The sequence below is a fragment of the Zootoca vivipara genome, chromosome 1 (assembly GCF_965207765.1).
Source record: "Zootoca vivipara chromosome 1, rZooViv2.hap1.1, whole genome shotgun sequence".
Taxonomy (NCBI): Eukaryota; Metazoa; Chordata; class Lepidosauria; order Squamata; family Lacertidae; genus Zootoca; species Zootoca vivipara.
The window spans coordinates 102662193-102679950 of record NC_142582.1 but is presented as its reverse complement, the minus strand read 5'-3'; the positions used below and the strand labels follow the sequence as shown (position 1 = coordinate 102679950).

Genomic DNA, 17758 nt, shown 5'->3' with positions numbered 1-17758 from the left:
CATTCCCGAGCGACAAGGCGCGAGGGGCGGAGGGAAGGAGAGGCATGGCCCCCGCCGCCAACGCCGCGCCCGGGGCTGTTTGTTGTGGGCGGCTGTTATGGCCTCCGTCGCGGGACAGGCCGACTCCGTCCCGCCCGAGGTCTCCGCCCCGCTAGGGGACTCCTCCGAGGAGGCAGCCGGAGAGGTCTTGAGAGGCGCCCTGCGCTCGCTGCCGGCGCTGGTGGGGCAGGTTAGTTTTGCGGGGAGGGAGCCAGCGCAGCAGCAGCCGCGTAGGGCGGCGGAGTCGGAGGCAGGAGGGATTGAGGGGCAGTTGCCGCCATGGAAACATCCTCGAAAGGGGGGGGGGCTTATCTAAAAGGGGGGGGGATAAAAGGTCGGCCCCGACACCCAGCTCCGATCTCGCTGCACAAGTTTCCCGAAAGACGTGTATCTGTACGAGACAATCGTGCTAAAATAGTTTAAGGAGTCTCTCCAAGGAAAAGAGCTTATTATTAAGCCTAGCTAGTGCTTCAGGGCTCCCTTCCCACGTTTTCTGCATCACGCTTCGCGTATCTGAGCATCGAACCGAGCTTACCAAACCTAAGCTTGCTACTACTTGGAAGCAACTGCTATTGATTTCCGCAGGAATCTCTTGCCACCCTCGATGATTGTTGTTGCTGACATGCATGCCCCACGGAAATCAATAGGATTACAAGGGACGTTTTAACCCTCACGTTTTTCCTAGTGGGGTGTTGCTTTCATATATTTCATTTAGCTTTTTAGGCTCCGGTTTTTCTTTGATGCATTTGGTACATTGCGCTTTCCACCCCCACCCCCACTTACCAGTGTGTAATGTAAATCTGCAAATTTGGGAACCTATTTTGTATATGGCTGTTCCTCTCCTTCCACTCTTTTTTATAATAACCTTCATTATTTTGACTTGTGTGACACTGGCACATGGGTGGCCGACATACAAACAGTAGTCTATCTGCAGTGAACAAATGTAAGTAGCTGAAGAACTGAGTTTACATATTGTAAGGAAGGGGAGCAAAACTCCCATGTGAAACTCAGCATTCTGTAATTGCCTTTTTGTCACCTTTTAAATGCCTACAAACACGCATTTTACAGCCTGCCTTTCTAAAGGATAGGAATCTCTTGTTTTAAGGCTTGTGTTACAATGACTCTTAAAAAACCTCTGCTATTAACCTAGGTAACATGTAACAAATACAGGCCTCTCCTCAAAATCTTCTCTTGCATCCTTGAGCATTTACATGCATTTCAATTAAACAGAAGCACATATTGATTGAGGAGTAGATAAATGGTTTATTTTTACCTGCATTGATGGTAAGATGGCTGCTTGAATGTTGTTTCACTTCTAGTGTCCAAATTTTTTAAAAAAGTGAGTTGAAAGTGGGAGAGGATCAAGAGAGAAGCCATAAGAATTCTTTACAATGCGGAAAGGATCTATTACAGAGACAGATAATTAAAAGATTCAGTAGCTATAGTTTCTAGAAGTGGTTTGATCAAGGAACTTTAAGGAGGAAATAGAAATTGATCAGAGTCAATAAACAGTGTCATGTTACGTCTTTTGTTAAACTACATGAAGTGGGTGGAAATTAGTTAGATGGGAACTAGTTGTCTGGCTTTTTGAAGTGGCATTTTCTCCAATGGATAATATCTGGGAAATATCGGCTCAAGTCTTCATTGTTGTTTTGGATTTATTTTGTAGCCTTGGCCATATATCATCATCTGTTCCCCTTCTCTTAAGATGGTATTATAAAAATATTGTTTCATTTGCAATGAAGATTGTAAACAATTTTCAACATTGGTAGTTTAATCCTAAACATATCTGCTCAGAAGTAAGTCCCATTGACATTGGTGGGTTTTAACTCGGCTTACAGCAACCTTAAGTGTAGGGAAAAGCAATGTGGTGGATCCGTTGTTGCATCCCAAGCCCTGCTGCTTTGACAGACAACTGGGGGACTGGTTTCTGTAATTTTTATTTATGCAAAGTGAAGTCTGGGCTGGCACAGCTGAAGAGCCTGAGAATTAGTCCCTCAGGGGATCCATCCCGTCAAAAACTGCCCAGTAATACTGTGTTAGGGATTTTACCTTTCTACTGCTGGTAGAAGCCAGCAGAGGGACATGTATATGCCATTCTAACATATTGCCCACCCAGTCATCATAGGAACACTGGAAGGTACCCTATACTAAGTCAGATCATTGGTCTATTCTAGCTCAATATTGTCTACGTTCGCAGGTGGCGCTGTGGGTTAAACCACAGAGCCTAGGGCTTGCTGATCAGAAGGTCGGTGGTTCGAGTCCCTGCGATGTGGTGAGCTCCCGTTGCTCGATCCAAGCTCCTGCCAACCTAGCAGTTCGAAAGCACGTCAAAGTGCAAGTAGATAAATAGGTACTGCTCTGGCGGGAAAGTAAACGGCGTTTCCGTGTGCTGCTCTGGTTCGCCAGAAGTGGCTTTGTCATGCTGGCCACATGACCTGGAAGCTGTACGCCGGCTCCCTCGGCCAATAACGCGAGATGAGTGCCGCAACCCCCGAGTTGGTCACGACTGGACCTAACGGCCAGGGGTCCCTTTACCTTTTCATTGTCTACATTGACTGACAGCAGCTCCCCAGGGTTTCAGACCTATCTGGAGCTTCCAGGAATTGAACCAGGGTCCTTCTGGGTGCAAAGCAGATGTTCTGCCACTGAATTATGGCCCTTCCCCACATGGGGCGGGGGAGGGATAGGAATTCATTTAAAGCAAGCTTCCTCATCCTCCGCCCTCCAGATGTTTTTGGCCTACAACTCCCATGGTCCCTAGCTAGCAGGACCAGTGGCCAGGGATTATGGGAATTGTAGTCTCAAAACATCTGGAGGGCAGAGGTTGAGGAAGCCTGACTTATAGTGTTTATAGAATTGCAACCTAAAAGTGCTAAATAAAGTAATGTCTGCGGGAGGAAACCAGTGTAAATAATTTTGTAAAAATCTCCCACTTTTTGTGGCCTCAGTTGAAATTAAAAATTTCAATGAAATATTTTCAAATAGGTTATGTGTGTATGTGTGTCATTATTTTAAAATAGGAAATAGCCACTATTAGTACTGACCATATCCCCATATTTTGAGAACATCTTCTGAACTCCCAAGGGCATCTGTGGGAGAAGCAGAACATATGAAAAAGTTGTACAAGGCATGGGTGAAAGTGAAAATGGGAGCATCAACTACTTCCACATCTTTTATTTTAAAAGTTAGTAATATTCAAATATATATAGGCCGAGGGCCTTCTGGCAGTTCCCTCACTGAGAGAAGTGAAGTTACAGGAACCCAGGCAGAGGGCCTTCTCAGTAGTGGCACCCGCCCTGTGGAACGCTTTCCCATCAGACATCTGAAGGCAGCCCTTTTAAGGGAAGTTTTTAATACAGTGGTACCTCTACTTACGAATGTTTCTACTTACGAATGGAGCTCCGTCCGCCATCTTGGATGCGGTTTAGATAGGATTTTTTCTACTTACGAATTTTTAGATAGGGTTGCTTTTACTTGCGATTTTTTTCTCCCAATGCATCCTATGGGATTCGATTTACAATTTTTTTCGACTTACAAATGTGTGTTCGGAACGCATTAAATTCGTAAGTAGAGGTACCTCTGTATTTGAAGTTTTTTTCTGTTTAGTGTTCTGTTGGGAGCTGCCCAGAGTGGCTGGGGAAACCCAACCAGATGGGTGGGCTATGAATAATAAAATTATTATTATTATTATGCAGCACAAAAATTATGACTACTTAAAATATGAGACTGAAATCATCAACACGTGCAGGATTATATCCAAGAATTTTGCACATCATAATTAAAATGACACTAGTAATTCCTGCTACCTAATAAGTGCATAATTATGCCATAGCAGAAAAGATCAATATTTATATAAGCTTCAGTCCTTTGAAGAACATATATCTTTTATATGTAGGGAAAAGTGGCATATTTTCCCTTGGGCTTGGAAATAATATCTTAAATGGCTCCTGGTTTCCTAGGCAGCTTCTGCCTGCCGCACTGTTGCTCATAATATTGGAAAACCCTTCACCCCAAAGTGCTCAGAGTGTACTAAATATTTCAGTTGAGGGAAAACACTGGTGGAAACCACAAATAATGTGTCCCAAATTGTTAAACTCCTGACCAAATTCCACCACTGTATTTACATATAGCATAAATAGGGCAAGCCTGAGGTAAGAATATTGGAAAATCCTCAAAAGCAATGATGTTCAGGAACAGGGAGTTAAGTTTCTAGACTCAAAATGGCAGTAATTTTTTAGCAGGAAAAATAAAACTGCAGTAACTACCGGTAATTGAAATCTATGCAGTTAACTGTCACATGTGCTCATTAGAATGTCACCTTAGAACATGTTACAGGTAGGTAGCCGTGTTGGTCTGAGTCGAAGCAAAATAAAAAAATTCCTTCAGTAGCACCTTAAAGACCAACTAAGTTTTTATTTTGGTATGAGCTTTCGTGTGCTACTGAAGAAATTTTTTTATTTTACCTTAGAACATGATGGTTTTAAAACTTGAGTTGATTAACCTGCAGATTCCTCTGTTCTTGATGCTTTCGACTGATGTGAAATTCCCGTTTAACTCTTAGGCTGTTTGTGGTTGGAAGGGCTGTTGTGTTGAAGCCCTCTTGTGACATGATTTGTTTCACTTTTGAAGCTTAATATTGGAGAAGATGTGGTGAAAATTAACATCGACTGGGGCAAGCTTCAAAGTACATCACCCGCGTTGCTCTTTACTGCTCTGCAGCAGCATATATCAGGCTTACAGGTAATTTTTTTTTATTGGAACTTTAAAAACTCAGCTGTCTCAGAGTAATCCTTAAATGCAGAATCTCAGCTCAGCAGTTCGGGCTGCTGTGTAAGGAAATGGTGCATCTTACTGTATTGAACACCTGAGGTTCCACTGTGCTTTCTAAAAGATTTAAACCTGTTACCTTAAAACAATTATCAGAAGGATTGTGGGAATAGCATTGCAAACTACTGTGGATAAGTAGATTGCGCAAATGCAGTCCTGTTGATTTCTACACTTCCATTGTAAATGCAGTACATTTCCATCTGTGGTGGGTTATAATTAAGCAATAACACGGCAGGTGTGTGTCATGCTATGATAATGATTCCATGCGTTGGGTGAGTTCCGCGGTTCGTAGAGTGCTTTCAGTGGATCAAGAAGTGGCATTATCCCAGCATGATGCATCCTGGTGTGTGTGTCTGCAATTAACCATATCTCCAGCACAGATTCTCTCCCCCCCCCCAAAGTAACTTCTTAGATATTTAATCTTTCATCTTGTCAAGTAACCAGTTGCTCTGTGTTACCCTGTTCATTTGACATTTTAAAACCATTATTAATGTGAAGTTGCACTACTTGCCTTGTTCCTTGTTTTTGGATTTCATTTTGGATTGCATGCTAGCACAGTTCTTGTGGTGTCTGTGTGATACCACGATGAGAATATATTAAACTGAGGTGTGGCCTGTCACAACATCTCCTTTGCAAGTTCTCTTGGGAATAAAACAGAATGATGTTGGTTCATTTCCGGTCTGTCTTTGTGGGGGCTTGTATAGCAGAAATTCCCAGATGATTGTGCCATCATTCTAAATAATGCATACATGAAAAGCTTTTTTTTAAAGAAAAGAAAAGAACTTGCAAGGCAGTGATCACAACAAGTGCTCTCATTCAATTGTTTCTTAGTATGAGAACTAATAATATTGTAAGTGAGGGTTATTATTTTGTTACTGTTTTTTTTCAAACAATTTGATAGTGCCAACCAAAGTATTTCTATTAATAGCATTGGTGTAAAATCCTAATTTTGTAGCTCCAAATAAGGAATAAACATTAAGCTCAATTAAATGGAAGTGGGGGAATTGCTGATGTTGTAAATCACTTCATAGTTTTTGATTGTTCGCGTGTTTTGCAAGTACTGTTTTTTGCTGGGTTGCTGTCTAGCCCTTTTATTGCAGGTTCTTTAAAAGCATAACAGAAGAATGGATGAGCTAACTTGTATTTGGGTTCATTTTGTTGTAAGACACTGCATAGAAAATGCAAAGGATATAAATAGGGCTTTTTTTTTAATGATGAGAAAAATAAGGTGCATTTATTTTGCTTCTCTGGTTCTTGGCTGTTTTTGGGAGATGCATGAGCCTGGAGTACAATGTTTGTATTCTCTCATGCATTTTGGGTGGCTGCCTTTCAAGTGGAGATGCTGCCAGTGATGTAGTGTTAAAGCAAGAGCTTTAACAGAATGAGAGTCTTGGCTCTCATGTTAAGGAGGAAAAATACTTAAGCCTTAATGCTCTGGGTAAGCATTTGAATGGCATGTAAATTAAGTGGCATTGGTGCCAAAGGGTGCTGCTTTGATTTGGTACAAAACAGATGAGTAACAGGCAGATTTTCTCAGATAGTCTGGACCCTCCAGAGGTTTTTTTTTTTTAATACGCAGATTAGCAAAAGGCACTGATCGAAAGGGCAGTGACACTTAGAGATGTTGTATTTTAATTCTAGTTTGATTGGATTATGTACACAAAGGTGATGGCATATGGCCTCTACAATTATTTTAAGAAGCTTGTTTTAGAGATTCCAGTTAAGAAAAAGTGTTCTGTCAGTTTGAATCCCATCTCTCTCTCCCCCTTCTTTCTTTTGCTTAGCCATTTATAGAAAAACTCCAGTCTTTGATTAAAGAAGAAAGCACTGTACCCGTTGATGATTCCAGTAAGACAGAAGGTGGAAAGTGTGAGACTAATTCAAATGTAATAGAAAAAGACTCCCAGATGGAAGTGACACATGCAGCTTTTGATTCTGCAAGCCTGAAAGAGGCTCATGTTGATTTTGACCCAGAAGTAGTCCAAATAAAAGCTGGGAAAGCTGAAGTGAGTGAGTCTTTGGCCACTTCCCCCCCAAAAAAACTAGACCACCCCCCTATTTTGAATGGAAATAATGAAATCTAAATACAAGTTGTCCCTGTCACCTACAGATTCAAAGACGAATATCAGCCTTCATTGAAAGGAAGCAAGCTGAGATCAATGAAAACAATGTCAGAGAATTTTGCAATGTTATCGATTGTAATCAAGGTAGCTGTCCACTTTTGGTTTAATTTTCTTATCCTTTTAAAGTATGATCTCTTCCCCTATTATTTGAACAGCTTTTTAAAAAAAATATTGGAAAAAGGGCAATGTTAAATAATTAACCATGTAAAAGGCATCGGTTAGGCAAAATGTAAAGGGAGTCTTAGTTTATAACATCCTGATGTGTACTCATTTATAATTCAGTCCCAGTGACTTCAAATGAACTTATTTCCAGTGTAATCTAATTCTTATTCTAGGGTATTCTCAATAACTGTAGTGGCATACAGAAGTGTAAATAATTTCTAGACTGCACCCTTAACTAAGAATATGGCTTTTCTAAAAATATTTTGGGGAAAGCTATATGGGGTATGAATGGAGTGTTTACTGGGTTTTTTAAACTGTTCTCTTCTTGCTGATTACATTTTAGTGCAAGTACCTGTGCACCGAAACGTATCATAAAAGTGTTTTAATAATGTGCAGTAGTAATGATTCTTAAAATGTGAGGAGAAAAGTATGCTCTTGATGAACTATAACTTCCGGATTAAATCATTTAGATGTACTGAAGGAGATAAGGATGGTTGTTAAGGTCCTTTAGCTTGTCATTGATATTTCCATTTTATACATGGCCATCACTTGTCCAACACACCACATCCCTCAGAAACTACATTTCTCTCTTTCTGTACCAGTGACCAAGATCATACCACTGCCCAAGTCATCTTTCATCATCAGTGGTATTGCTTTCTGCATATTAAAGGCCCAACTCTGAAAGTGAAAAATTTTCCACCTGTGCTTTTAACTATTATTAAAATAGATGAGAAAAATGGAATACAGCAATCACATGAATCATGTCATGAATGAAATCAAAATCAAACAATAATACATATGTGTGATATGCCTGCAACACAAGTTCCATAGTTTTATAAACAGAGCAAGATTCCTCAGTATCTTAAGAAAGGCAAATAACCATTTCAATATTTTGATCATACTGTATTGTCTTTTCCAAAAGGTGACATATTCAGTTAATAATAATAATAATAATAATAATAATAATAATAATAATAATAATAATAATTTATACCCCGCCCATCTGGCTGGGTTTCCCCAGCCACTCTGGGCAGCTTCCAACAGAAAAATAAAACACAGTAATCTATTAAACATTAAAAGCCTCCCTGAACAGGGCTGCCTTCAGATGTCTTCTAAAAGTCTGGTAGTTGTTTTCCTTTTTGACATCTGTTGGGAGGGCGTTCCACAGGGCAGGCGCCACCACCGAGAAGGAAGTTGGTAAAGATGTTCTTCACACTTCTTAAACCTTATGAAATGTGTAAGATTCACCATCAATATACAATATCCATGTACTATATACTCATAAATAAGTCTCCTTTAAGTTCAGTGGGCTTGCTTCCAGGAAAGTGTTTATACAATTGCAGCCTTAAGTAGGTTTTTTCTGTTCTCTACTTGGAAACAATTTCAAATTTTTCAGTAATTACCATGTTAGTTACCACTTTTCTCTATTCATATCTTACATCATTTTTATATAACCCGGTGCATTATAAGTTTGCCCTCTTATTTCCTTGATTATAGCAAAAAGTCTGACCCCAAATAAAACATTTTAGCAAAAACAAAAAAACAAACCACCAGTTATCAAAGTCATCAGCAGAACTCACAGCATCTCCACTGCCTATCGTCTTGTATTAAATGCATCTGTCTCAATTTACCTTGTGCTGTATACCACCTGCACATGATTTTAAAGTGATTTCCCCTTAAATTAGTTGATATAGAATACTTGATTTCTTGTGTAAATACATACTCACATGAATATTCTATAATATCACTGCTTAAATATTTTCCCAGTCTAGTCTAAATTTATGTTCAGTGGGAACTTATGTTTTGATAACGTTCAGAAAATAAACCTTTGGTTTTTACCAGATTTTTCATATCTATATCTATAGTGTGTGTGTGTATAATTTTAAAACTTGTTTAGTTTTAACCAAGTGTTTACTAATCCATCCTATTACAAAGGCATTTAACAGAAAACATGATATAATTCTAAAGTCACACATGACTTTAGAAAGTATCCATCTTTAAAATAAGTAAGAATAAATTATTTAAATGAGTGCCTTGCCCAAACAATTAAAGTAGCCATAGATTCACTCCATATAAGAGTATCATTATATAAACAAGTCTAATTGGAAAACAAATCATCTTATCCTTATCCTAAATATTTGACACAGGATTATTGCCAATATTTCTTCCTCTCTCTCTAAACTGCACACTTGGAACATATTAGATTGTACCTTTCCTATACAGAATTCTGACATGTGTTCCAGATCTTTTAACATTGAAAGCTGGGCGCTCCTGGAAATCGGCATTTGTTAAGAGTTAATGGGGTTTTTACTTTTTAAAATATTAATAGAACGGTATAGTTAATAACTGCTAAACATTAAGAGCCTAAAATGTGGATATTATTATTGTCCCTAGAAAAAGTAATCTCAGTAATCTGTATATCAGTAATCTGGCCTACAGTAAGTAAAACCAGGTTTGAACATTGAGTGATCTGTGCTTTTAGGTTGAAATCCAATTTTAGTCATATTTGGGGTAGATAGAACGAAATCAGTAACTTTAAGTAAAGTCTATTGATTTCAGTGGGTCTACTCAGAATATGACATAATTGGATACTGCATCTTATTTAGGTATGTTAGCTGGCTCTGTTAAGCCTCTGGAGTGAAGTGTGGGCTTTTTAAATGACTGCACTAATGAACACTTATTAAAAACACCCTTAGAAAACAGTTGTGCCAGGACTGATGCAGTGTTCACACCTTACCCAGGATTCAAAAGTCATGTTAAGGGTAAGTACTATTTACTGTATCATTATCTGTCAGTGTATTTAATGAGGGATTTTTCCTTTAAAGTAACCCCATAAAAAAAAAGAGCCAATACAATTAGTATAGGCAAGAGAGAACTTGCTCAGTTTTTCTAAGCTCTTGAACTAGAAATTCACTTGATAACGGAAGATCTCTCTGAGACATCAATTGAGGCGATATACCTAGTCCAATGCACATTTATTCAGAAAAAAAATTCCCAACTGAGCTGTGGGATTACAGCATCTGTTCCTTTTCTAAGCCAATGACAGACACTTTGTTCAGCTGCATTAGAAATGTTTGTCATTTTATATTAAATTTAGCTTTTCAGAAACAAGTGCTAGAAACTTGGGTTGGGGAGATGATTTTTTTATTACTATTATTTCAAAAAAATTATCCAGCTGTGATTTTAAGCACACCTATTAGGAAACAAATCCCATTGAACTCAGCAGGACTTGTTTTGAAGTAAGTATGCTTGTGATCAGACTGTCAGCATTTTACAAAAGACTGTGGCTACTGTGGTAGAAAAATGGCTTTTGGATGAAAGTTGCCTTGCATTATCATATCACTGATTCTCTAATTGCCTTTGTGGAATGGTCAGAAGAGTTATTCTTTAGGAAAGCTTTTGGACCATAAATGGTTGTTTCGCTTTTGAAGTGGTTTTAATTGCTGTGATTAAATTATTTTTCATAGTTTTGTTCTCCCTCCTTCACCCCCTCCTGTTTTAGTGAGTTATAGCTCCTTTATTGCCATTTAAAATAAAAAGCTAGGCTATTTAACTTGGTGGTGCTAAACACATTGGGCTTGTTGAGGAAAAGTGGAATATAAATGTTGTAAATAAAGAAACAAATCAGTGGCTAGCTTTTTAAAAAAATAAAGATGGTAGTGTGAAAAGTTCAAGGAGTAAATCTCTAGAATAGTTGTCTGGAGAACTTGTTGGACTCCAATTTCCCATCACCCACTGCCCTGACCAGCATGGTCAATGGTCAGCAATGACCATTGCTGTTCTCTAGCCATGTCCGGAGAATCAAATGATATTGCTCCCTCTTTCTCTCTTTTGTGGAGTGTTTATTGTGGGAGTCTGGAACTCCTGCTAATTGTATTTTTTTGGGGGGTGAAGAGCAGGTGAGTCAGTTCCATTAATCTGTAAGGTAAAGGCACCCCTGACCATTAGGTCCAGTTGTGACCGACACTGGGGTTGCTGCGCTGGCCGAGGGAGCCAGCGTACAGCTTCCAGGTCATGTGGCCAGCATGACAAAGCCGCTTCTGGCGAACCAGAGCAGCACACGGAAATGCCGTTTACCTTCCTGCCTGAGCGGTACCTATTTATCTACTTGTACTTTGGCATGCTTTTGAACTGTTAGGTTGGCAGGATCTATTAATCTGAGCACCACATAATTTTTTCGTACTTAATAGCTGCTAATTTGCCACATTGAAAGTAACTTCTGCCATGCAATTTCTAATTGGAGGTGTTTTAGGTTAGTGTAGTAGAATCTCACTACAGTTGTGCACATGACAAGAACAATGCAAAGCACATGGGATAGTCATATTTATTTTCCCCAGCATGAGGTGTACAGACAGCAGGAGTATTTGAGTGAGTAAGGAGGGGTAATTGAAGAATTCAGAAGTTAGGTGTCTTGTGCAGTTTAGCCACCACCAGAGTAGAATGTGGAACATTACAGTTTAAGTTAGGGACAAATGCAAATTGAGATTGGCTAGCATTATATTCTCTAACTAAGGAAGCAGCCCTGGGAGTAGTCCTATTAAACACAGTGGGGCTTACTTTTCTAGTGAAATTAATGAAATTGCAGTGTCAAAAGTATTCTCTTAGCAGATAATCCTTGCTTGTTCCTTCCATGTGTGTAAAATATTCATCTTGTACTTCTTAAACCTAGTTTCTCGAGTTGTAAACACCTACGGCCCCCAGACTAGAAGTGACAGTGCTCATGGTTCCAGTCATAAAGCTAACTCCCTTTCTCGTGATTGTGGGAATCAGGCTGTAGAAGAGAGGCTGCAGAACATTGAAGCACATTTAAGGCTGCAAACAGGTTTGTAGAGAGTTTGTTATCTGTGCATGCAAATAATGTGTATTCGTGCCCTCAGTTGTGAGTCATTCAGTGGAGCAGAAACCACAAGAAGTATAAATTCAGAGTGTAACTATAGAGAAGGCTACACTTTTATCCCTAGTGTCATATTTCTTACTTTTGGACTTCAAAATTTGGGAGTGTCCTGGCTGAAGAATGATGGGACAAGGATTAGAATTGTTCATGTGAAAGCACTATGCATTGCATTTCCTTCTCTCATTTTGTCCCCTCCCTCCAAAAAAATCTGTAGGAATTACTTGTGCAGGTGTTCAGTCTAGTTGGATACACTACTCAGTGGCTGGTGTTCTTTGACATGTTTACATGTTGACCGCTGTCTGACAGCTTGCTGTTCATTACTAGCCTCTTCCTAATATAAGGAATGGAAAGAAAAACTCGCTAAGTTCTTGTAAATATCCAAGAGGGGAATTATACTCTTGGGGATATATATATAGTCTGCAAATCTAAATGTGTGCATTTTATTTTTCATGCTAATCATGTTTCACTTCCAGTACAGTACATCCACAAAATTTTGAAGTAGAAGTGTAAGGACTCTGGCATACAGTTCTTCAGATGGAAAAAATGTCACAACTCATAACAATAAATGTAGTCAAGGTCCCTTTGCAGAAATCCTGAACAGTGGTTTCATTAACTCTGCTTTGATGGAGCATAATGGACAGAGTTATATTTTCAAAGAACAAGAAGTAAAATACAAGATGAGATTTATTTTTAAAAAACAAAGCAAAATATTAAACCTATGTCTTTTTAGCAATCACATTCAGAGCCCTGGATCACCACATGTATATAAGCAATGCACTTTCCCAAGCCCAATCTTGGAATCCTGCCTTGCTAGGATTCAGCAGGTCTTGGCACCAGAGTATTGCTATTTAATGTTGTATGTTTTCCCTCCTATGCACCCTTGGTTATGTTCACATCTTGGTTGAGAGATTAATCTTAAAGACTATACTGAAGTTTTATTTTCTTTAATGCTTCTAGTTATGCTAGTTTTTCATATCTATCATCTCCTCTCTCTCCCTCCCTCCCTCCCTCCCTCCCTCCCTCCCTCCCTCCCTCCCTCCCTCCCTCCCTCCCATAATACAGGTGGACCAGTGCCAAAAGACATCTATCAAAGAATAAAAAAGCTGGAAGATAAGATTCTTGAATTGGAAGGAATGTCTCCCGAATATTTTCAATCTGTGGTAAGTCTAACTCTGTTGCGCTTAATAAGGTACAAAAAGCAAAGTATGTGGAGGTTCTCTATAGTAAAAAAAGAAAAAAAACAGTTACTTCAGTCTAGCCATTTTGTTCCAGGCACAGAGTTTTCTGCTGTACTTTCACAGCTCCATGGTCTGTCTTGTTCATTTCTCTGGAAGGGACATCTCTTCAAGATGCTCTCTACTGAGGACAGCTAGGCTACCAGCAGATATGATATGTTCTATGTACACACTGGAGAAGTCATGAGGCGCTGTTTTGGGAAGATAGACTAGTTTTTTTAAAACTGTACAAAGTATTTTCCTCTTACAAAGGTGAAAATGTTTTCTCAAGAGCTAATTTACTCATTTGGATTTAAGCACACACACACACACACACACACACACACACACACACACACACATTCCAGGACTCGGGATACAGAAAATTAGGGATGAAGCCTGACTACAGTCCTCTGTGGTTTGCTTGCTTTTTGCCGGCAGGTTTTCCAGTCTAAAAGAGGACACACACAAGCTGCTAGGGTTGGTTAAAAACTCACTGGGCCACTGTTTGGGGAAGTAATGAATCCAGCACCCACTCGTACATAGCTGGTCAGCAGTATTTAATATCTGTGTGTGCAACCTCAGCTGTTGGAGGAAAAAGGGGGGGGCCACATGTTGATAGTCCATCAATGCAGGTGGTTCCTCATCTTTTTGCGCATAACGTGCTCCTAGCAGTATTGCGAGTAAGCAAATTTTATATAGGAGAGGATTCAGGTGCTCACATTTCTCTGCAATAGAAAATGGAAGCCCCTGTGTGAAGGATCGGCTCTAGGTTGCTGCCTCTTTCATTATGATGAGGGGAAAAATTATTGTCCTTTATTATTTTTGTAATACAAAAGAAACATAGTAGAGAATCTGCTTTACTTATATTTGGACTTTTGGGTTGATCTTTTTTTTCAGAATTTGTCTGGCAAGAGAAGGAAAATCCAACAAAACCAAGTGAGTGCTGCTAACCTGGTTGTTTCTTGCAATTAAAAATTCAGAGATTTATAACCTTTGGTATTCCTCTACCCTCAGCTTGCTTAAGCTAGAATAGATGCACCAGAAACCACTCCGCAACACGTGCATTTTCTTTGTCTCTGTTAACTTAGCATATATTTTAGCACTGTTAAATATTTCATTGTTTCATAAGCTTAAACATAGGACGGACTCATATGGCACAGTGGCCTCAGCCAAAAAAACCTTCTATGATCATAGCTCCAGGCACCTTGGGGAGTGCTTAAATCTGCTTCTCAGTCCAATCTGCTGGATTGCATGGGAAACATTAACATCTCACATCTCTGGGGACCAACATCTCGCATATTCCAGCCAATCCTCATGGCAATCAAAATCCAGTGTTCCCATAGGTGTATGGAGCTCCAAACATGGCATTCCACAAACATTTGAAGCTGTCCTAAGACAGGATTTAATTTTTTTAAAAAAAATCAAAGCACCAGCCCTTCTAAGTTCTCTAGCAGCACAATCCTGTGCGTGTTCACTCAGTTCCCTTGTACACTGTGAAATCTACACCTAACTCCCAAGTAAATGTGCATAGGGTTACACTGGATCTCACTTCTGAATATCAGAAATCCTCTTGGTAGTTTATAGATAGCAAACTAAATTCACCACAACTTTTTCCTCTCTCTCTCTGATTATTCTTATCCTAGCTAAAAAACATTAGGAGTTTTCATCATAATTACCACCATAGTCATAGGGGAAATTCAGATGTATAGTGAATCATGATTTATTAAGCCAGTGATAAGCATCCTACACACAGGGACTTCCCTTACATGCCAACTTTGGTGCTTGTTGTATGGTTTCTTTAACTGCAGTTTCCTATTACATCAGAAATAGAAAACTGTGGTCTAACTTTGGACTCCAGACTTCAATATAAAAGCAGTCTTCATACTGTGAAGTATGTTTAACATTTTTTCAGCACCCTCAGAAGCCATACCATATCTGATGTAAAGTGAAACTGGTTTATGTAACCTCAACGAAAACGGCGAAATTGGCAAATACAATGAGAAGAGTGGGTTGAACATGAATAAGATGCTGATTTTCTGGATTCTATCATGAAAAGCAGCACGGAGTGATCCTGAAAAAGCACTCAATCTCTTTTCATACGCAACCGCCACAGCTAGAGTGGTATATGCGAAAAAAATGGAAAGAAAAAGAGATACCCGCAAAATAAATATGGCAGAATAAATTGATTGAATACACAGAATTAGTAACAATGGCCACGAAACAAGTGAAAATGTTTTGAAGAATATCTCAGAGGATACCTACAAGTAGGAATGAACATAGGAATAGCAGATCACATTAAATGAAGGAAGATTTGAGATGAAGATGGGTGGAATAATACGGTAGAATAAGCAGCCGAGAAAAGACTGCCAAGAATGCCAAGGGGAGATGCACTGGGAAGTCTGAGGATAAGAGATAACGATGAATCTTGTATGGTGTATATATACTTTTATGTTGTAAAAGTGCATAAACAAAAAGAAAAGCAGCACAGGGTCTTTTTTTTATAAAAAACGGGGGGAAACTAGAGTGTTTCAAATGTTTATGCAACAAATCCAAGATGTTAACCTCTTTTTTTCCTGAATGACAGAACTATTCTTTGGCTGAACTTGATGAGAAGATCAATGCACTTAAGCAAACATTGCTGAGAAAAACAAATGACGGGAGGCCCAAGGTTGTCGAGCAGCTTCTTTGAGTACAGTGATGTGACTTCATCGTGCCTTCATGTGTACTTAACTCCTTTAGACTGCCCAAGTACTGTTTATCTAGGCACCCTGTGGAAATGAAACATTACATATGAACCAGTCAAATTCTTATTGGGAACCTAGGTCAAGTGAACTTTTTTTCTTCAAAATGAAGAATGTTTTTAAACGTAGCATTGTAAATGTCTCTTCCCTTCTGATGGAAAGGAGGGTCTGTAGAAACAATGAATGAAAAAGAAAACCATACATCTTGTATGTGATGCCTGTGGATCAGAACGCCTCTTTAAATATAGTTTTACCCCAAAGACTATAGTGCAAAATGTGATTGTTCATATAATTCGTATAGCTTTGTGAAATAAAGAGTTAATATGTAGAAAAACTAAGCCAGCTTGCTGCGGTCTGGGTATCATTGGGAATTTCATGGTGCATTTAATGGGATGAGGGATTTCTTGATGTAGGAAGGTTAACTGACATATACTGATACTGTTTCATTCATGAGTTAATACTCAATGCTTACAGAAGTTACGACTATTTCAAAAGAAGAAGAAGAGCAACTGTGTTACGTTGAACTAACTCTTTCCGCACAAGTTACCTTCGCATTTTGAACTCTGTGTGATGCCAGTCTTTTCTTGACATCATAGACTCATAAGAGTTACTAGTGACCTAAAAGATCATCTCGTCCAACCCTCTTTTAGTATGGGACAGCCACTACTACAACATCCCTAATTGGTTGCCATCCATCCTCTGCTTTAAGACCTCTAAAGAGGAGAATGGAAACATTTTTCATAAGTGTCGTGATCAATAATACTACTGCTATGGTAATGAGCACTAACAGCAAGGAAAAGTGTTGGTTGTTGTGGACTAGGCAAATCTTGGTTAAAGGCCTGTCTTGGCCACAAAGCTCAGTGGTGCTCTTGAATAGGGTTGCCATACGTCCAGAATTACCCAGACATATCTGGAATACTGCAATTGGAAGTAGCGTCTGGGTGGAAATCCGAAAAAAAAAATGTCTGGGGAAATCCGGATGTTAGTAGTGCCATTTTTGACAATTTCCCCTCATAATAGCTCAGAAGCTTCATTTATTATTATTATTATTATTATTATTATTATTATTATTATTATTATTTATTTTGCGAATTTGTCAGAAAAGCTGAACAACTTTTTCTGTCTAGATTTTCACTGTTTGACAAGCCTACTCTTGAACAATTCTCTAGTTTCTTAGCTTAATTGAGCTGATGGGTTTATTGGAGGAATACAAATACTTCATCATTACAAACTTTTATTATCTGCCTTGTAATGTTAAATGTTACATGGCCAATAGAACTTCCAAGAAAATGGGATAGTAATTCTTCACGGAATCACTCTTCACTGCAGAATTTACACAGAAGTAGACCTACAGACTAGTTCTCCTAATTTGTCACCTGTGCATTGGTAAACAACGTCCCCACATTTATACTACTTACCTACCTGCAGATGCCTTTTTATTTAGTTATCATTCTGCAACAAAAATATCCTAAGAAACCCAACTGAATTCTACAAATGGGATGCTTTTTAACCCCAGGCAATGTTAATATTGGGGGGGGGGGAGGGCATTTTTTAAAAGCAGAAATCAAGCATGGGAGGTAGATACCTTCTGATAGCATACATATGGTTTTGTTTTAGAATATTTTAGTACCCCAGACACATGCGAGTTGGTTTCGGGTTGAAAAATACCACACCTGTATATGTCAGTTTCATACTACCCCATGTCAATCTCACTATATTAGACGTTGGAGGGCGTAGGAAAATACTCAATAA

At 39.0% G+C, this 17758-nt stretch overlaps 1 protein-coding gene across 2 annotated transcripts; it reads left to right on the top strand.

The window, feature by feature from the left end:
* The first annotated feature begins 7 nt into the window (after positions 1 to 7).
* On the top strand, positions 8 to 16344 carry MBIP (MAP3K12 binding inhibitory protein 1). 2 transcript variants are annotated; one of them, XM_035109182.3, is made up of 9 exons: positions 8 to 229; positions 4672 to 4782; positions 6654 to 6875; positions 6980 to 7076; positions 9851 to 9916; positions 11824 to 11976; positions 13111 to 13208; positions 14163 to 14201; positions 15850 to 16344. In XM_035109182.3, exons 1-9 carry the CDS (start codon positions 98 to 100, stop codon positions 15952 to 15954), a joined length of 1023 nt encoding a protein of 340 aa, XP_034965073.1. In that variant the 5' UTR covers positions 8 to 97; the 3' UTR covers positions 15955 to 16344. The 2 variants fall into 2 exon arrangements, with proteins under 2 accessions (XP_034965073.1, XP_088528070.1); XM_088671944.1 differs by lacking the exon at positions 4672 to 4782.
* The last annotated feature ends 1414 nt before the right edge of the window (positions 16345 to 17758 follow it).